The sequence below is a fragment of the Ranitomeya imitator genome, chromosome 4 (genome assembly GCF_032444005.1).
Source record: "Ranitomeya imitator isolate aRanImi1 chromosome 4, aRanImi1.pri, whole genome shotgun sequence".
In the NCBI taxonomy this organism is placed as follows: domain Eukaryota; kingdom Metazoa; phylum Chordata; class Amphibia; order Anura; family Dendrobatidae; genus Ranitomeya; species Ranitomeya imitator.
The window spans coordinates 610,084,253-610,106,401 of record NC_091285.1 but is presented as its reverse complement, the minus strand read 5'-3'; the positions used below and the strand labels follow the sequence as shown (position 1 = coordinate 610,106,401).

General features: G+C 47.4%; 1 protein-coding gene across 2 annotated transcripts in view; it reads right to left on the bottom strand.

The window, feature by feature from the left end:
* SLC23A2 (solute carrier family 23 member 2) overlaps positions 1 to 22,149 on the bottom strand; it is a 119,368-nt gene that overhangs the window by 19,405 nt on the left and 77,814 nt on the right. For both annotated transcript variants that reach the window (XM_069766582.1, XM_069766583.1), the window contains exons 7-10: positions 11,458 to 11,525; positions 11,149 to 11,330; positions 8,270 to 8,390; positions 7,061 to 7,217 (exon numbers count right to left, since the gene is read on the bottom strand). In XM_069766582.1, coding sequence (XP_069622683.1) covers positions 7,061 to 7,217; positions 8,270 to 8,390; positions 11,149 to 11,330; positions 11,458 to 11,525 — 528 coding nt within the window. The remainder of the gene's footprint in view (positions 1 to 7,060; positions 7,218 to 8,269; positions 8,391 to 11,148; positions 11,331 to 11,457; positions 11,526 to 22,149) is intronic.

Here is a 22,149-nt window from a genome sequence, read left to right as displayed (position 1 = left end):
ATTTTTCACACACTGCTTCTTATTTTGGCCTAGTTTTTGTTAAAATTCTAGCATTCAAAGTAAGTGTTCATAAGAGTTTCCCATACCAGCAGGCAGTAATGTAGACTTTCTGGCTACCATAGTTAGGAATGACTAGTCATTTAAGGGAATCAAGCCAGGTGTACAACAGTAATGGATTCATACTGCCGTAAATGATAACCACTGGGAGCAAACTCAGAGCCCATAGACCATGTGTAAGGGATCAGGATTAGGGTATGGCACAACAGGAAAACCTATCTGGGCATATGGACATCACAAATGAGGGTCTACGGCAGTGTTCCCCAACTCCGGTCCTCAAGAGCCACCAACAGGTCATGTTTTCAGGATTTCCTTAGTATTGCACAGGTGATGGAATTATTGCCTGTGCAGGTGATGCAATTATCACCTGTGCAATACTAAGGAAATCCTGAAAACATGACCTGTTGTTGGCTCTTGAGGACCGGAGTTGGGGACCACTGGTCTACGGCATGGGATCTGTTCGGGAGGACTTAAGTCGTCCAGTAGCCATCTAATGCTTCATTTCACCCGCAGAGGTCCCTGCAGGTACCGTACCCGGCGGGCAGCAGCTACCTTCAGCAAAATCAGCTCTTTGCAGGGGTGCCAGAGGGCATATGATTGCGCCATAAGAGGCGTTGTGAAAGGGGATGTCTCTGATGAGACCATTGCTTTAAAAACAGGACTCGTCGCTTCTAGGTCATTGAGAATCTGTTAACTACTCTTGCTTTTTACCATCAATGCTGGAGAGTGCCTCTTCATATTAGCAAAAAGGAAAGATTTATCAGTTTAAATGGGCTGCCCAAGATTAGAAAAACATGGCTGCTTTCTTTCAGAACTGCTGCAAACCCAAACCATGGATTATATGTATGGTATTGCAGCTTGGCTCCATTCACTTCAATGTGACTCCACTATAATACTACACACAACCCATATTCAGGACTGGCACCGTTTCGTAAGAAAGTAGCCATGTTTTTCCAATCACTTCCTTTAATAGAAACCTGATCAGCTGATCAACACCATTGCCCAAAGGTGAAGTGTAGGACGGCCATTCAGATGGACATGGACAGGTAACACCGGCCATAGCAGGAACAGTACTCTGATCTTCCTTATAAAGCAGGGTCCTGACCATAAAGACCCTTCTCTATGACCTCCATATGCCGTTACAGTGCTTGCAGAGGGGCTGTGGTTGCAGGACTGCCCCTCTAAGCCTAATGTGAATGGTCACCAGGTGGCAGATATCTGGGCATTCTCAGAGTCACCTCGCTATATGATAACCCTGTATGACGGGCATCACCTACTATATGATGACTTTTTCCTTTTGTCACCGTTCTATGCCGAAATGTTACATCTGATCCAGCTGATTGGCAACAACTGCGTCCAATGTCACCATTGTCACAGGGGTTGTCATCTGCTTTAGTTAGGCAGTCATACTTTGACTTCCATACAACGTTAATATAGGACTAAAGGAAAGCCGGGTGACAACGCACGTAGGCGCAATACTAGAAGTCACCCAGCAGGGGCTGACACCGAAATCACAACCCTAATGCATCTCACTCTTAAAGGGAATCTGTCAGCAGATTATTGCTATGTAATATGAGAATAGCATGAGGTATGAGCAGAGACCCTGATAAAGGTACCGTCACACTAGACGATATCGCTAGCGATCCGTGACGTTGCAGCGTCCTCGCTAGCGATATCGTCCAGTGTGACAGGCAGCAGCGATCAGGCCCCTGCTGTGCTGTCGCTGGTCGGGGCAGAAAGTCCAGAACTTTATTTGGTCGCTGGACTCCCCGCAGACATCGCTGAATCGGCGTGTGTGACACCGATTCAGCGATGTCTTCACTGGTAACCAGGGTAAACATCGGGTAACTAAGCGCAGGGCCGCGCTTAGTAACCCGATGTTTACCCTGGTTACCATCCTAAAAGTAAAAAAAAACAAACACTACATACTTACCTACAGCCGTCTGTCCTCCAGCGCTGTGCTCTGCACTCCTCCTGTACTGTCTGTGAGCGTCGGTCAGCCGGAAAGCAGAGCGGTGACGTCACCGCTCTGCTTTCCGGCCGATATGCTCACAGACAGTACAGGAGGAGTGCAGAGCACAGCGCTGGAGGACAGACGGCTGTAGGTAAGTATGTAGTGTTTGTTTTTTTTACTTTTAGGATGGTAACCAGGGTAAACATCGGGTTACTAAGCGCGGCCCGATGTTTACCCTGGTTACCGGCATCGTTGGTCGCTGGAGAGCGGTCTGTGTGACAGCTCTCCAGCGTCCAAACAGCGACGCTGCAGCGATCCGGATCGTTGTCGGTATCGCTGCAGCGTCGCTAAGTGTGACGGTACCTTTACAGCGATGTATCACTTACTGGGATGTGTTTTTCAGTTTTAATACAATCAGTGTTTTATCAGCAGGAGATCATCATTACAGGAGAACTTGGCACGTGCAGGGTAGTCTAACCCCGCCCCCAACATGGATTAGCTGCTCGGTCACTATACAAGGTACACAGAAAGCTGTAATGTGGGCAGGGTTATACAGGGCTCAGCATTCACAGCTCTGCAGCAGAGAAATCTGTCATTTTAGGGTTACTGCTGCACCCAAATATAAGTGATACATCGCTGGAATCAGGGTCTTTGTTCCTACATCATGGTGCGGTCATATTGCACAGCACAAACCTGCTGATGGATTCCCCTTATTGGAAAATGGCAGGACCTGGAGTTTTCTAAAAGTACAAGCAATTGTTAATACTCTGATGTCAGAAAGTGGTTTAGGGGCTTAACCCTCCTATAAAAGGCCGTTTCTGAGCAGAAGTGGGCTGAGGGCTGAAGGGGTGTGGGTTTAAAAACTTCCCTAAATTGCCAATGTTGGTAACTGCAACCCTAGAGAAGTGGTCTGCCTCTGTGTAAAGATAAGCCGCTGTCACCCAGGTATCAATTTTATTTATGCAGAAAAGGTTAATCATTCTCTGTCATCGGTATCATGGGGAAACTGTAACCAGGTTTTTGCTAATGATGTAGGGGCTCAGACCCAGATTTCAGTGATGTATCACTTACTGGGCTACTGGCTGCAATCTTGATAAAAGGATTGGTGTCTCTTGTAAATCTACCAGTTCTCTGAATGCTGAGCTCTGTGTAGCCCCACTGATTGGCAGATATCTGTACTCTGTGCATAGCCAGAAAGCTGCCAAATCAGTGGTGAAGGTGTGTTTGAACTACATGGCAGCAGCTTTACTTACTAGTCCCCTAGTGATAAAACAACGACTTTATCAGCACAAAGTTATCAACAATACAGCAAGCAGCCCGTAAAGTAATATCACTGGAATCAGGGTCTCTGTCTCGATCATGCTGCTCTCAAATTAGACAGCCAACACCTGACAATTGCAAATTTCATCAACGTACAATTTTTTTTTGTAGTGACCAAAACAACAAATGAATGGAATATACGATGTTACCTTGATTTTTACAAGAATCGTTGTCATAGACTGATGCGTCCTGAAACCAGCTTTCGAAAACACAAGATATGCAAGCCCCTGTGTACACTGCTCTAATGGAGGGAAAGCCACAAGCGGTGAGATTAACGCTGTAACGGCAAAAGTACAAGATGATTTCTAAAGGGCTTAGCCTGTTTGATCTCCAGTACAAATCCCAGAGCAGCCAGTGGGGGGCAGTAATAAACACGGCGCCATCATTATTACTCCCCCTTCTACCAACAGTGGGGTCTAAGCACACACAGTATGGGGCAGAGCAGTGTACACAGAGAGTGCGGTCTGGGGGATGGCAACGCTTAAAGGGGTGGGCCATTTCCTAATCATTATAAACATGTGCAGGAAATAATCGCATATTCTGGTCCAGAACACGATCACTAATGGAGGGGAGCGAGATCAGTCTGCAAATCAGAAACGGGCACATGAAGCATTTATTCTACAGCAGAGGTCCCCAACTCCAGTCCTCAAGGCCCACCAACAGGTCATGTTTTCAGGATTTCCTTTGCATTGCACAGGTGATGCAATTATTACCTGGGCAAGACTAAGGAAATCCTGAAAACATGACCTGTTGGTGGGCCTTGAGGACTGGAGTTGGGGACCTCTGTTCTACAGGAGTCACATGACCTCCATTAGCAGCTCGCTCCAGACATCAGCGCCACATAGTGGGGGAGGAGCGGCACTTCAGGACATTGGGGTAACAGCATATTACTAGCTGGAGTAAACGGATGGTTCCTGGACATTTATAAAACCAATTAGAAAGCAGCCCACCCCTTTAACCCTGTGCCAGACGTCAGCCATGCTGCTAACACAGTAGTTATTGGGGTACAAGTCAAGGTGGCGCCATGTTATACAAAGAAGAAATCAGACTTTTCCCACTTTGCATTACATGTATTAGGCTCTGTTCACACAGCGCCTTCCAGCTGCGATATACGCCGATGTATGGCGCTATATGTACGATCAGAGACACCAGGCTCGCGTCCACCGACTATGCTAGTCCAGAATGTATGACAATGCATACCCAAGTGGGGCACATGGAGTCAAAGCCCCGGGGAGCTTTCCTGGCACATACGCATGAACACTTATGTGAACAGAGCCCTACAGTGCGGCACATGGCGCTTTATTAGTAAGCATGAGGACGTAAAGCTCCAGATTTGCCCATCATTGTATAGTCTACATCTACATTCACCGACATCCCATTACAAAGTACCCTCTAAATTTGGACGAACACTTGTCAGAAGATCCCTCCATCTGGGAGAATGCCCTGCTTATTCAGGGTCTGCCCCGATGGAGGCCAGGACCGCTTGTCAGAGGTTCCCTCCATCTATGAGCATGCCCTGCTTAATCAGGGTCTTCCCAGAAGAGGCCAGGACCGCTTGTCAGAGGTTCCCTCCATCTGGGAGCATGCCCTGCTTATTCAGGGTCTGCCCAGAAGAGGCCAGGACTGCTTATCGGAGGATCCCTCCATCTATGAGCATGCCCTGTTTATTCAGGGTCTGCCCAGAGGAGGCCAGGATCGCTTGTCAGAGGATCTCACCATCTGGGACCATGCCCTGCTTAATCAGGGTCTGCCCCAAGGAGGCCAGGACCACATGTCATAAGGTCCCTCCATCTGTGAGCATGCCCTGCTTATTCAGGGTCTGCCCAGAGGAGGCCAGCACCACATGTCAGAGAGTCCCTCCATCTGTGAGCATGCCCTGCTTATTCAGGGTCTGCCCAGAGGAGGCCAGCACCACATGTCAGAGAGTCCCTCCATCTGTGAGCATGCCCTGCTTATTCAGGGTCTGCCCAGAGGAGGCCAGCACCACATGTCAGAGAGTCCCTCCATCTGTGAGCATGCCCTGCTTATTCAGGGTCTGCCCAGAGGAGGCCAGCACCACATGTCAGAGAGTCCCTCCATCTGTGAGCATGCCCTGCTTATTCAGGGTCTGCCCAGAGGAGGTGAGCACCACATGTCAGAGTCCCTCCATCTGTGAGCATGCCCTGCTTATTCAGGGTCTGCCCAGAGGAGGCCAGGACCGCTTATATTGTTGCTACGGTTAGATTAACGTCGGCCGAACCTGTCAATATCCGCGGGATCAGCCGAGTGTTGAAATGTGAATTTAGGCCTCCTGACGACCCCGACTGACGATGTTCAGGCAAGAAAGACCCAGCATGTTCGATTTCCGATGGCCAAACCTTTTGTTCTATGGGAATGTAGCAGTGGCTCCCGCATAGAGAATACAGGAGCACCCGGCCGAGCCGAACGTTCCCGTGTATGGAGGAGTTGGGAGAGATCGTGTCAGCCAGACGACTGCTCAGCCAACAGCCATCTATGGTGTATAGGAAGCATACTGTGCAGTCACCCAATATACAATTGCTAAAGGAGTTGTCTACCTATGGAAAGGGGAGAGGTTGGTTTTTTTTGGTATCCGGGGCTAAAAAAATTTGCAATTATATGTTTTTGCAGCGTTTGGCTTTTACGGCTTCCTTTTTCTTGAATATTCAACTTTGATGTGGTCTGTGATTAGTAATCAGCTGAGAGGAGCACAGCAAGTCACATAAAAGGTTAAACTCTGTCATATCCTCATAATGGACGTACTGACCAACTCAAATAACTCATTTTGCAGCCAGCAATAGACAGAGTAAGGCCATGTTCACACCTTCAGTATATGGGGAATTTTTTACCTCAGTATTTGTAAGCCAAAACCAGGAGTGGAACAATCAGAGGAAAAGTATAAGGCTGTGTGCACACGATGCAGATTTGGTGCAGAATTTTCTGCATAAAATCTGCACTAAATCTGCATCTACTGGCAGAATCCGCAGGTGCGTTTTTTATGCGTTTTCTAATGCGTTTTTTATGCGTTTTTTTACCAATGGATTTCTATTATGGAGGGTGCAGAAACGCTGCAGAACTGCACAAAAGAAGTGACATGCACTTCTTTCAAATCTGCAGCGTTTCAGCGCAGATTTTTCTGCACCATGTGCACAGCTTTTTTTTTTTTTTCACATTGATTTACATTGTACTGTAATCACAGTGCAGTTCTGCAGCGTTTCTGTTGCAGAAAAATCTGCTGCAGTTCTGCACTAAATCTGCATCGTGTGCACATACCCTAATAAAATACAGAAGTGGTGACGTGTTTCATCACCCACTCCTGGTTTTGACTTACAAATACTGATGTAAAATACTGACCAAATATGGATAGTGTGTGAACGTGGCCTAATACAGCGGCTGTAGGAAGCAAACGCCCCTACTGTCGCTATAAGAAATACTCGTCCTGCTGTTTAGCGCGCAACAGAAGAACTGACCCCTATATAATCTCTGTGGAGTCACAGCCCTCAGTGAATAATGGGGCTATAGAAAGGCAGCAAATGGAGATACACGATTGTAGGAGCATATAGAGCCAGAACCCGTGCAAACGTTACTTTACAGGTTATATAGACGTAGACTATAAAGTGATCTACAAAAATAGAGCTACGATTTCATGAAAAATTAAATAAATATGGAGCACCACCCTTATGATAAAACAACAAATGCCGTGTTATGGATACTATAAAGAACCACACTTACATGGGTATGGAACATTGAACCAAGGGGCAACTGCCAAAACCCCTTGCCTGGCATCAGTGCGGGCATAAAAGCCATACTTGCTACTATCTGGTGGAAAGACATCGGTCACAGTAAATATGAAGCAGAGCAGCCATGACACCAGGATGGCCATGATGATCTGTATGGAGAGAAGGAAGAAAGCGCTTACAAGCTGGTTGATAACATGCGTTAAGGGCATATATTAGTAGGGGGCACATCAGGATCATCTGTATAACATTACATCCACCACCATTCAGGGTGATCAGCTTTCTAATGCATCCTGCCTAGATTCCTGAAGGAGAAAAACTACAGTTGCAAGTAGAAAAATAAAGCTTCCAAGACAATACCGTCGACAGAAATTATATATTTAGTTTTTGTTTCCATAGATTCCACTGTGTATATGAATAAATAACATAATAAATTTACTCACTGGGTCAGTATGGTCATGGAGGTACCGCTTTTTCACTTTTTTATTTTTTTTTTATTTTTCATACGCTATTTTTGCAAACTAAAAACATTAACTTAACTTTGTTCGTCCTGTAATCGCTGCGTCTGCTGCTGAGTGGCCAACAAGAGGTACGCACGATATACAGGGATTAACCCAAATCTTGTCGCTATGACTCGGGAGACAGAATTTCAGTTACTTTAGTGTCAGCGGGATAGACCCTCAACTGTGAATCTCATGGGAATAACATTTTTTTAGCTTAACATTTTTTGAAAAAAAAAAAAAAAAATACAAAATTGCCTCTTCAGAGAAGAGGACTAGAACTCTACCACCACCTATTGGAAGTAGTAATCCTAGAAGCCAATATGGACCCTGTAACGAGCCTTGCCATATGTAGATTGTGAGCCCTCGCAGGCAGGGTCCTCTCTCCTTCTGTACCACTCGTGGCATGTATGGTTTAAGATAATAATTATTATTATTATTATTATTAATTATTAACAACAACTTAGGATAAAAGCCCAATCAGAATCTCAATTTGCAGACACCCATTTTGCACATTTCATTTCCCAGAGGAACACTGCATAGCCTACAAGTCTCCTCACTGACATGCCAGGCCTGGCTTGTCTCTGTACACAAGGAGAAGCGTTACCCCTTAGGACCCAGGAAAAGGGGGGGGGGCGGGAAAATCGAAGCTTGGCTAACATGTTGTACCAGGTCATCCAACGATACATGGAGAGGTAACTTACGGGAAACATTTTGAATAGCTGTAACTTGTAAGCCGTCCATCCCTTCTTAGACTTGTACACGGGAAGTGGCAGCTTGACATTTCTGGCGTATTGAGAGAAAAGAAGGACCAGGAATATGGTGCTGAAGGGAGAAGGAAACGTCGTTATCACACGGGCAGACACACACAGGTAGCAGGGCACGGGTGCCCAGAACATTAGATCCCATCACCTACTGTGCCCTGTAAGTCAATAAAGGCACAGAAGAGGGCTAGTCTCCATTTACCTACAGTATTAAAAGCTCAGTATTAGTCATTTCCCATATTCTCCAGAGAACGTTATGCTGGTGAACCCAAAAAATAAAAAAAGGTGACATTTAGATATAAGATTACAATGTGTATTTAACTGCCACACAGTCCGCATGAGGATTACTGCAGCGAGGCTCACCTCCCCGCCAGCAGATAGAAAGTGTATTCAACCCTTATATAATCGCCAACCACTCTGCAAATACAGAACCGGCTCAGGGGGTAGAGGTGGGCATACGGATTTTCATTAGGGGGGTACAAATGATGTTTGGAGTCTTTCAGGCAATATTCTTTTGGGAAAAAAGTATGTAAACTACCCTTTGTCCACCAGCAAATAAAAAAAAAAAAAATCTATAGCACCCCCTATAGGCAGCTAATCGGTAAGTCAATGTCTGACCCTTAAGAATCATGAAACCTGACGATGTAAGGAATCTGTCAGCAGGTTTTAGCTACGTCATGTAACAATATAGGGAAAGAGAACCCGATTCCAGCGATGTATCACTTAGATCAGGGGTCCCCAACTCCAGTCCTCAAGGCCCACCAACATGTCATGTTTTCAGGATTTCCTTAGTCTTGGCCAGGTAATAATTGCATCACCTGTGCAATGCAAAGGAAATCCTGAAAACATGACCTGTTGGTGGGCCTTGAGGACTGGAGTTGGGGACCCCTGACTTAGATTACTGGGTGCAGCAGTTCTGACAGATTTTAGATGTAGCAGAGCTTAGAAAGCTGTCTCTGCCCACACCAGGCTCTGTATGGACATAGTCTATAGACAGTGAGCTGCTTATCATAGGAGGCGACATGGCCGGACCACTTAGCATGAGTGAGCTAATCTGGGCAGTGATAAACTCCTGGTGATGAAACGTTTATTGTATGGAAACAGCACACAGCCTAATAAGTGACACATCCCTGAGATCTGTATCCCGGCCCCTACCTCATGCTGTCCTCCGATAACAGCCATAAACTTGCTGACAGATTCCCTTTAAAGGGTTAATCTAGCCTCAGAAGAAAGGTCTGCAGTCCTTTTGTGTGAGTGAATGCTGCTGAATTGTGACAGTCTGATGGACACACTGCAGTGACTCTCCTTTGTGTGGGTGGGCCGTCACATGATGCATATATGTGATCTCCATACTTGCAGCTAGACCACCGGGCTCCTCTCAAGAGGAGAGAACTTAGAGAAGTGGAGGAGTCTAGTCGGCCCATGACCGCACGTAAGTAAATCACATACATGAGGTCACGTGAGCGCCCTCCCCCCCGTACAGGGAATCATGACAGTGAGTGGATCACACACACGCGCGACTCTGCAGACTACAGGCACACGCAGGGACTGAAGACTATTTGTAGGACTGAACAAATTTAAATAAGAACACACACCCATCTGTAGAGGAGACGCCAATAAAAAGGACGAAGGGCAAGAATCCAAAACAGCAGTCTACAGACGGGTGCCCATCTCCCAAAACTCTTCTGGTCAGACACGGACTTACAGGGTAGGAACCTATAAGCAGTACCAAAGAGACAGTTTTCTTCTTTTTGGAGGGGTACAAATTTGCATGTGCCCCTCCCCCCACCAAGGAGCATTGCCTGTAAGACACCATACTTAAAGTGGAAGTCCTCAATGAAAACCAATAGGTCCTCAACTGTGCCATAAGGCATCCAGCACCCCACTCTGTACCAACGAGGGGTAAGGACTCTACCATAGTCATTTATCGAAGGGTTTCTGGTTTATGGACATCTTTTTGAACATGTGGACCAGTGACATGACTGCGCTGATGGTCTGAACTGTACAGTCTCCTAGAGGTAAAATTTCTAAGAAATCCATGGCACCAGGAATGATTAAAAAAACAAACAAAACAAAAGTGAGGTAGACGAGGCAAATATATCCATATCCTATGGCCCATTATGGCCAAAACGTTGCCTTGTCTGCTTCAATTCTCTATTGCTCAGTGATTTGGAAAAAAAATTACGCTATGCTTTTCACATGCTAGCCACGTCTGGTGCCTCGGAGCTCTTGGAATTTTTACTGTCTTTAGGACCAAGTCCAGAGTTGGCACAGACTTCCCAATGGCGCAGGAGATTTTCTCACCGACTCTCCCAAGGTAGTGTTACTTCTGCAACATCATGGGCACCGACTCCGGCCTGACCAGCCAGCTTCAGAGCAGCGTTTACAAGCTTACAAAGAGCTGGGAAGCACTGCGCTCCTTGCCTAGGAATTGGCCACCACTATGGAGGAGCCGGGTAATCTGGGCAACCAGCAGTAAAACTAGAACACGAAGAATCCCTTTGTTTTTGAGAAAGGAAAGGATTTTTAATAAGAGGTAAGTGGCTATGTTGTACCTTTCTACAAGCACATTGCGGTCCTGCCCATTTCGGGACTTGAAAATACTTTAGGTTTCCACACTTTGCCTTTTCTAACCTCAGTGTTGAACGCTGGTTATATAATGAGGTAACTGAGAATCGGTCAGTGAGCTCTATCTCACAGGAGCGTTGGGAAACTAACTGGAAGCCATTATAATAAACAGGAAAAAAAGATGAAAGTCCTACAAAGTGCTCTCTCCTTTACGGCGTCACACACTAGCTCCACAGACTGATCGCACTTACAGCATAGCAATGCCCCAGTGTTTGCCCGCTCTCTCCCCGGCGGCCTGGAACCCCGAGAGGCCGATTAGTGACACAGTAGGCGTGATGGTCAGCGGTCCTATGTATCTCAGCAAGGCGCCAGGAAGACCAAGGAAGCCGATGACCACTTCTATGAGCGACGACATGATGATGGCACCTTGTATCTACAAAAGAATGAGACCAAGTGAAACGGTTACACCAAGGGGAGAACCTACAGAAATCACAGGCAACATGGCCGCACACCTCAGACTAATGCTGGACCCTCCCCTACTAATACATCACACACGTTACCTCACGAATCCGCGGCTGCCATATGTGTCCAGTGTCAAACGTCTCCGTTCCATTAGCGAAACTTATATCTACAGGAAGAGAAGAGCCAATGATAATCTCACAGGACTGACCGCCATATCTGCTTATACCTGGATACTGGGAATTACAAGGGTTACTGTTACACGACAATCCCCTGTCACCATGCTAAAATAATAATGGCCGTACAGAAAAGGCCTACAAAACTGGGGTCTGGCACCACTGTTACTGCATCTGCCAACAAACCTGTGACAAGGCCTTATAGGGAGTCTTGTCAGGGCAAAATGACATAGTACACCTCCATTCAGGGCAGCTTGCCGGAAAGGGAATTGTATATTTCATTGATTAATCTGTGGACAATTCAGGAAAACCTTTAAAGAAGCCACCAAATTATGTGTAAAGTGCACCAAGGCCGACTGTCCCAGAGCAGCTTCTGTCACACAGTCCGGCCAGCTTACTGACACCACTGGATTCACTTAGGCCAAATCCTGAGCACACCGCCTGGTGTCAGCCATGCACAGCACAGGCCAACTCTAGGAGAAAGGCCTGCAAGTGCGCCAATACAGCGGCAGAGACCGCGCCGACCCAAGTGCACAGAGACCGCGCCGACCCAAGTGCACAGAGACAGCGGAAAAGACCGCGCCGACCCAAGTGCACCAAAACAGTGGCTAAGACCATGCCAACCCTAGTGCACAGATACAGCGGCAGAGACCGCGCCGACCCAAGTGCACAGAGACCGCGCCGACCCAAGTGCACAGATACAGCGGAAAAGACCGCGCCGACCCAAGTGCACCAAAACAGTGGCTAAGACCATGCCAACCCTAGTGCACAGATACAGCGGCAGAGACCACGCCGACCCAAGTGCGCCAATACAGCGGCAGAGACCGCGCCGACCCAAGTGCGCCAATACAGCGGCAGAGACCACGCCGACCCAAGTGCGCCAAAACAGTGGCTAAGACCATGCCAACCCAAGTGTGCCAATACAGCGGCAGAGACCGCGCCGACCCAAGTGCGCCAATACAGCAGCAGAGACCGCGCCGACCCAAGTGCGCCAATACAGCGGCAGAGACCACGCCGACCCAAGTGCACCAAAACAGTGGCTAAGACCATGCCAACCCAAGTGCACAGATACAGTGGAAAAGACCGCGCCGACCCAAGTGCGCCAATACAGCGGCAGAGACCACGCCGACCCAAGTGCACCAAAACAGTGGCTAAGACCATGCCAACCCAAGTGCGCCAATACAGCGGCAGAGACCACACCGACCCAAGTGCATAGATACAGAGCCAACCCAAGTGCACAGATACAGTGGAAAAGACCGCGCCGACCCAAGTGCACAGATACAGTGGAAAAGACCATGCCAACCCAAGTGCGCCAATACAGCGGCAGAGACCACGCCGACCCAAGTGCACAGATACAGTGGAAAAGACCATGCCAACCCAAGTGCGCCAATACAGCGGCAGAGACCACGCCGACCCAAGTGCACCAAAACAGTGGCTAAGACCATGCCAACCCAAGTGCGCCAATACAGCAGCAGAGACCGCGCCGACCCAAGTGCACAGATACAGAGCCGACCCAAAGTGCACAGATACAGTGGAAAAGACCGCGCCGACCCAAGTGCACAGATACAGTGGAAAAGACCATGCCAACCCAAGTGCGCCAATACAGCGGCAGAGACCACGCCGACCCAAGTGCACAGATACAGAGCCGACCCAAGTGCGCAGATACAGTGGAAAAGACCGCGCCGACCCAAGTGCACAGATACAGCGGCAGAGACCACGCCGACCCAAGTGCACAGATACAGAGCCGACCCAAGTGCGCAGATACAGTGGAAAAGACCGCGCCGACCCAAGTGCACAGATACAGCGGAAAAGACCGCGCCGACCCAAGGGCACCAAAACAGTGGCTAAGACCATGCCAACCCTAGTGCACAGATACAGCGGCAGAGACCACGCCGACCCAAGTGCGCCAATACAGCGGCAGAGACCGCGCCGACCCAAGTGCGCCAATACAGCGGCAGAGACCACGCCGACCCAAGTGCACCAAAACAGTGGCTAAGACCATGCCAACCCAAGTGCACAGATACAGTAGAAAAGACCGCGCCGACCCAAGTGCGCCAATACAGCGGCAGAGACCACGCCGACCCAAGTGCACCAAAACAGTGGCTAAGACCATGCCAACCCAAGTGCGCCAATACAGCGGCAGAGACCACACCGACCCAAGTGCATAGATACAGAGCCAACCCAAGTGCACAGATACAGTGGAAAAGACCGCGCCGACCCAAGTGCACAGATACAGTGGAAAAGACCATGCCAACCCAAGTGCGCCAATACAGCGGCAGAGACCACGCCGACCCAAGTGCACAGATACAGTGGAAAAGACCATGCCAACCCAAGTGCGCCAATACAGCGGCAGAGACCACGCCGACCCAAGTGCACCAAAACAGTGGCTAAGACCATGCCAACCCAAGTGCGCCAATACAGCAGCAGAGACCGCGCCGACCCAAGTGCACAGATACAGAGCCGACCCAAAGTGCACAGATACAGTGGAAAAGACCGCGCCGACCCAAGTGCACAGATACAGTGGAAAAGACCATGCCAACCCAAGTGCGCCAATACAGCGGCAGAGACCACGCCGACCCAAGTGCGCAGATACAGTGGAAAAGACCGCGCCGACCCAAGTGCACAGATACAGCGGCAGAGACCACGCCGACCCAAGTGCACAGATACAGTGGAAAAGACCATGCCAACCCAAGTGCGCCAATACAGCGGCAGAGACCGCGCCGACCCAAGTGCACAGATACAGTGGAAAAGAACACGTCGACCCAAGTGCAGAGATACAGCGGCAGAGACCGCGCCGACCCAAGTGCACAGATACAGAGCCGACCCAAGTGCACAGATTCAGCGGCAGAGACCGCCCCGACCCAAGTGCACAGATACAGCGGTAGAGACCGCCCCGACCCAAGTGCACAGATACAGCGGCAGAGACCGCCCCGACCCAAGTGCACAGATACAGCGGCAGAGACCGCCCCGACCCAAGTGCACAGATACAGCGGCAGAGACCACCCCGACCCAAGTGCGCCAATACAGCGGCAGAGACCACGCCGACCCAAGTGCACCAAAACAGTGGCTAAGACCATGCCAACCCAAGTGCACAGATACAGTGGAAAAGACCGCGCCGACCCAAGTGCGCCAATACAGCGGCAGAGACCACGCCGACCCAAGTGCACCAAAACAGTGGCTAAGACCATGCCAACCCAAGTGCGCCAATACAGCGGCAGAGACCACACCGACCCAAGTGCATATATACAGAGCCAACCCAAGTGCACAGATACAGTGGAAAAGACCGCGCCGACCCAAGTGCACAGATACAGTGGAAAAGACCATGCCAACCCAAGTGCGCCAATACAGCGGCAGAGACCACGCCGACCCAAGTGCACAGATACAGTGGAAAAGACCATGCCAACCCAAGTGCGCCAATACAGCGGCAGAGACCACGCCGACCCAAGTGCACCAAAACAGTGGCTAAGACCATGCCAACCCAAGTGCGCCAATACAGCAGCAGAGACCGCGCCGACCCAAGTGCACAGATACAGAGCCGACCCAAAGTGCACAGATACAGTGGAAAAGACCGCGCCGACCCAAGTGCACAGATACAGTGGAAAAGACCATGCCAACCCAAGTGCGCCAATACAGCGGCAGAGACCACGCCGACCCAAGTGCACAGATACAGAGCCGACCCAAATGCGCAGATACAGTGGAAAAGACCGCGTCGACCCAAGTGCACAGATACAGCGGCAGAGACCGCGCCGACCCAAGTGCACAGATACAGTGGAAAAGACCATGCCAACCCAAGTGCGCCAATACAGCGGCAGAGACCGCGCCGACCCAAGTGCACAGATGCAGTGGAAAAGAACACGTCGACCCAAGTGCAGAGATACAGCGGCAGATACAGCGGCAGAGACCGCGCCGACCCAAGTGCACAGATACAGAGCCGACCCAAGTGCACAGATACAGAGCCGACCCAAGTGCACAGATTCAGCGGCAGAGACCGCCCCGACCCAAGTGCACAGATACAGCGGTAGAGACCGCCCCGACCCAAGTGCACAGATACAGAGCCGACCCAAGTGCACAGATACAGAGCCGACCCAAGTGCACAGATACAGCGGTAGAGACCGCCCCGACCCAAGTGCACAGATACAGCGGCAGAGACCGCCCCGACCCAAGTGCACAGATACAGCGGTAGAGACCGCCCCGACCCAAGTGCACAGATACAGCGGCAGAGACCGCCCCGACCCAAGTGCACAGATACAGCGGCAGAGACCGCCCCGACCCAAGTGCACAGATACAGCGGTAGAGACCGCCCCGACCCAAGTGCACAGATACAGCAGCAAAGACAACGCCAACCCAAATGCATCAAGCCCCTCAATTGCACAATGCGCTAAAGCAAATCTTTCACCGGGTTTTGGCCACCTTATCTGAGAGCAGCATAAAGTACAGCCAGATACCATGATTTCAGAGATGTGCCACTTACGAGAGTACTGTACTTCCTGCAGTTTTGATTAAAAAAAAAAATCTGATTGGTAGCTTTCTGTGTGGACTGTGCATAGGCAGAAAGCTTCCATCCAGTGGTGTGGGGGCGCGGTTATACAGAGCTCAGAGAAAAGCTAGATCAGCAGGAGAGAATAGGCGATCACTGGAATCAGGATCTCTGTCCCTACATCATGTTGCTCTCAGTTGGGGGTAGGAACTTCTTTTAAGGAAATGTTTATTGGAAATCTAGCCCATACGGAAATCTTGGAACAAAAAGTATAATGATTCTTAGATCAAACTGCTGTACATGGAGATGTGCTCAATTTAAAACGGCGTGTTGCCCTGACAGACTGTCTGTAACTTCACAAAAAAAAAAAATAAAGAAGAATACTAGATAAATTTAATGGGAATGGGTCATTACACAAATCAAGTTTGTTTGTTTTTTTCTCATGTGTAACAGTCAAGTTGATTTTTATTAATTTTTATTTTCTGTACCACCAGCTATATATAATTTTTACTCTGGCCTCTTCCTGCACAGGTCACACGCCAGCTCAGAACCTTCCCCCATAGAAGTCAATGAATCATGTCCAGACTACAGGTATCATGCACCTGCTGTAAAAGAAATCCCTAAAGGTTGGTAACGCAGGCAAGAAGATGGCTACTCCAATATTATGTACAGGGAATAGAAGAGAGAAAAAAACTACAATCTGAAAATAATAAGTACGCCTGGAACGAATGAATGAATGAAGGTAGGTAGAATATATATATATATCTCACACATATGTAGGTAGGTAGGTAGGTATGTATGTATGTAGGTAGATAAATCTATATACAAACAGCATCACATTTTAATATCTAAAATGTTATAGGTTATATATTTAGCATAATAGAGTTAAAAAAAATAATCCCAAAGATAGATGATGCATGTAGATTGTGGATCCGGACGTCCCCGCCATAAATGATGCAGCTTTGTGCCTAATCACTGCTCCATGAACTTGTATGGCAGTAATGGGCCCCATGGTGATGCACGGCCCTACCGCTCCATTCACACTAGAGACATTGGGACTCCCGTTTTTGTCAGCAGATCCCCACACTAGAGGATACGGCCATATAATACGGCATAGAAGACAAATCCCGTTTTACATGTCATGAAAATTTGCTAAACCCTCAAGAACAGAAGAACAACTCCTGTCATGTGTCTTAAGCACCAATAGGGGGCGACCTACACTATATACAGTCATGTCCTATGTTACCGTACAGCCCTCCGAAGAGAGGAGATTGCAAAACCCAAAAACTAACATTTTCCATTGTGTCAAATACGCCTGACCTGTGCGGTGGTCTGCAGCGAGAGAACCAATATCATCAACTGATATATCGGACCACCGGTCAAGAACCAGTAATGGTGGTCCCTGACAGACACTGTTGGATCTGCTCTAATCAAAACAGATCACTGCAAAATAGAATTCGAGCTCCGGATAATCTACAAGAAGAGCTGTTTAATAGTTTATAGTCACAGAACGGCGAGTACAAAAAACAAAACAAAAACAAACAACTTTACTCCTGATAACTATTGTGCCACAAATCTGAATACAAACCCCGTGCCCGAAGGAAATTTCCATTCAAGAGCTTCCCAGGGATGGCTCATTACAACTAATCTGATCTTTGACCTTTTTCCATGAAGCAAATATTTTCCTTTCATCTTTGATCCAGAAAGGATATGGCAGATTACAGGAGACCGGACGTAATCTCTGGCCATAATTGTCCATTACTTGCCCCGAGCCGTCCTACAACGTTCCTGCTACCAAGCCCATCCCATAGTCAACTGTATGGCGACTACATTATACAATCCGGTGAAAGACCGGCTTTAAAGTATAGACAGTGGCATGTAAAAGTTTGTGCACCCCTGGTCAAAATTACTGTTCTTGTGCACAGTTAAGCAAGGTGATGATGGAATGATCTGTAAAAGGGCTAACATTAAAGATGACACATTGCCTTTGTATTTTAGGCAAAAAGTATATTTACATATTTTACATTTTAAAACTTACGAAAAGGAATTTGGTCCGATGGAAAGGTTTGGGCACCCCTTTCGCTGCGTTTTTCAACACCCATTCAAGTCAGTGGGTGAAAAACGCTGAAAAAAATGCAGCAAATTGCTGATAGTGACACGCTCTATGTCCAAAAAGGCAGCGAAGCACAAAATACTGATCACACAAAAAACCAATGTGTGCGCATGAGATTCCTGAAATCTCATAGGCTTTGCTGGTACTGTAAAAAGCAGCTGAAAATTAGCATAAAGAAACGCAGTAAAAACTCCCTGCAGGAGAATAATCTAAGAACATTTTACAGGTAGAGGGAAGAATGGATTCAACGGAATTTCAATAAATTGGTGATACAAACATAACAGTTTGTAAAAAAGCTGAAGCTGAAAAGAGGATGGCATCTACAAATGGATAATGATCCTAAACACCCGTAATAAATCCACAATACACGACCACAAAAGGCGCAAGCTGAAGGTCTTACAATGGCCCTCACAATCCCCTGATCATCATTGAAAATCTGTGGCTGGACCTCAAAATAGCAGTGCTGCAAGATAACCCAGGATTATCACAGAACTGAAAGAATTTTCCAAGGATGAATGGATGAAAATCCCTCAAACAAGAACTGAAAGACTCTTGTCTGGCTACAAAAAGCATTTAGAACTGGTGACACTTTTAAAAAGGGGGGTGCTACTAGGTACTAACCATGCAGGGTGCCCAAACGTTTGCATCAGCCCATTTTCATTTCTGTAAATTTTTAAAATGTAAAAGATGAAAATATTGTTCCTTTTTACATAAAATACAAAGGAAATCTGTCATCTTTAACTTTGGCCGTTTTAGAGATCATTTCATCTTTATCTTCCTTAACTGTTCACAGTAACAGCAATTTTGACCAAGGGTGCACAAACATTTACATTCCACTGTATATATTAAATAGACCTTTTTGACTTGATGAGGCTGGTCATCTCCACAAACGTCGCTGGACTGACGGCTCCTCAGTGTCCCTCCTCCCTTCTGCTGCTGAGATATCTCACGGCTCAGTACAAGCTGCAGCTGTCCGGCTGGGTGGGTGGAGACCATACACTTTGACTCATGAGCTCTCACAGCCAAGTATATGGATAGTATAGCAATTGTGAGATGGATTTCTAAGTACATAATCATCAGGTCTAGATCTATTTCATAAAGTATACTGACTAGCATATAATCAGCCCACAAATCCACTGTCCACTGCTGAACTGCATCAATGGCCCCTAGGTGGTAAAAAAAAAAAAAAAATAAAGTTTAACAATAGGGATGAGCGAACCTGTGGATGTTCAGATTCGCCAGAACTTTAGTTGAAAGTTCTGTTTGGGTACCAGAACTGTATCTGAACCCCATAGAAGTAAATGTTGTAAAATGGTTGGCTAGGGGGCTGCCAAAGGAAGCAGAGTCTCTCTGCCTATTAACTGTTGAACAATTTACCTGTAACACTAAAGCGGACTACCAGGAGAAGTCAGTGTTCGGAGTTCACCCCCGGACATGTGTCACGTACGAACCTCGGACTTTACAGTTCAGGTTCGCTCATCTCTATTTGATACTCAGCTTCTGAAGAACTCGTCTGTCGGCAGCATTGTGCTTCCCACAGCCCTGCTGGGACAAACATCTGGCCGGGAATTCACAGCAGCGACATTATGTCCAAGCCGAACTAGAAGTTCTGGTCAAAATAAAAACAATTCTCTCACCTCTTGGTGCCCATTAAGGGCTTCTCCCCTTTCAGAAAACTTTTGCCTTCCGGCTCAGCTCATTGTAAGAAAAACAAACCACACTTTACTTTCCCTCCCCAAGTCCAGAACCGTGTCTCCACCGCTGGAGGTTGTCCCTGGGCAATGTAAAGAAGCATTTCAATGAAGTTCTCTGGGAAAACTAACATGGCTGAACCAACAGTGACTATACAATAAATTATTGGAGTATTGGTGCCCGAGAAGCTCTGAGGTGCCCATTACTCCCTTGTCCCGGCTCAAGGACCGGCCTTGGCTTCCTCCCCCTACAGCCGGCTACCTCTGTGCTAATGCACGTCGGGTTACCAGATTCATTTAGAATGGAAATGAACGCTGCTATGCTCGTGAGCAGTAATGAGCAGACCCGTGGAAGTGCAGGTTACATAGTAACATAGTTAGCAAAACCCAAAAAAGACATTTCTCCATCCAGTTCCGCCTATATTCCATCAGAATAAATAGCCAGATCAACATCCTTTTAAAGAACCTACTATTCCAGGAAGACATCCAGGCCTCTCTTGAACCCCTCGACTGAGTTCGCCATCACCACCTCCTCAGGCAAGCAATTCCAGATTCTCACTGCCCTAACAGTAAAAAATCCTCTGCTATGTTGGTGGAAAAACCTTCTCTCCTCTGGTGGCCTAACTTTACCCAAACCTGAATCAGAACCCAAACCTCATTGAAAACAATGAGAACCCCAACTTTTCAACTGGAAAATCTTTCTTTCTTCCGGACCTCCGAACATTGCAACGGGTGAAGTCAGTGTTCGGCGTTTACCACCGGACACCAACTGTCTGGTACGAACCCTGAACCTTTAAGTTCAGGTTTGCCGATCTACTCGTGAGTTATATCCACACCTCTAGCTTTGCTCCTACAAGGTGCGCCATTGTTTATCCAATTCGGTAGCTCCTGAGTGCTAGCCGCACATCTATCTTTAGGCCAGATGGTCAACTCAGCTCTGCTGTTTTTGAGTGCCATTCGCAGACTGCATCAAGGTACCGGCCAATCTATTCACTGCAGATTCTAGGTTTTATACACAGACTCAACTCTACTGCTCCAAAGTACCTGCTTGCCTTCTCCTCTGCTGCTCCATGGAGCTATCCGCACACTCTGGAACATCAAGCTCCACTAAGACACGCGCCACTCTGCAGAGCCAGCCCCACTGCTCCATGTGCCGTCTCGCAGCTCCACTTCATTGCCCTAACCCCTGCTGCTCCGCTTGATCTACTACTTAGTGACTACAACTCATCAGGGGAGCCGCTAACACTATAATCATGAACCTTAGAAGGAAGCTCTACCTCTTATCATACTAATGCTTTATGGTTTATGATCTGGCAATTCATTTATTGATATCTTTATTGCAGTCAGACATCGGTGCAGGATCTGAGGTGTAGAGATCTTCTCCGAGACTGAAACAAGCTCAACACAAAGCGCCTTGGAGCTGGTCTTAGCGCAACCCTCAGGTCAGCACTTCGACTCCTTAGTTCTAGTGATCAGTAAAAGCATGAGTGCTAGAAAGATCTGGTAAGAGGAGAATTAACACAAAACTTTGTTAAAAATAAAAAAATTGAAAAAGTTATGGTAGATTTTAACATTAAAAAGAGTACTCGGCTATTGAATATTTGACAATATTCCATAGATCAAGTCCACATACAAAGTAGAGCATCTACAGGAATACTTTGCCTTTCCCCCCCCCATGTACAGTACCACGGAGTAATTAAATGTCATTTTATTGGCTAATCAACAAGTACAGACTTCTGCAGTTTTCCTGATATCACAAAGTAATGCATTGTAGGAAGTCACATAATAGAGGCCAGCTTCTGTAAATGGCAAGATCACGGGTCATGCAGCGGATGGAGCCCAACTGCTGTCCGGGCGAAACGAGAGACTTCAGGGGTAATTTTAGTGTCCACGTGAACATGGTACATATATCATTATAGAGATAGAGCATTATTTTTTTTTTTAGTAAGAGTCCTGAAAGGCTGTTAATAGGTCAATTGCTATGGTTAGAGTATCAAAAATTATTATTTTTGCTTCCATGTGCTTTTAGTGATACGCTCTTGACAGAATCAGTCTCCTTCACCCTCTGGCAGCTAACTTTATCGTCCATTCTTGCTTTTCTGCAAAACAAGTCATTTCAGCTGTACCGCCATGCCACTATTCCTCTCCTGACAAGCAGCACAGACGACCATTTTTATTAGCTGTTGCTATATACTAAAATGAAGTAAACCGGCTGGGAGGTGAGTAAGAGTACGTGGGTCTACCAGCACATTACTTTTTTTTAACTGCATGTAAACGGAAAAACCTGATCATTTATATTCTACTAGATGGCAGCCCGATTCTAAAGAATCGGGAGT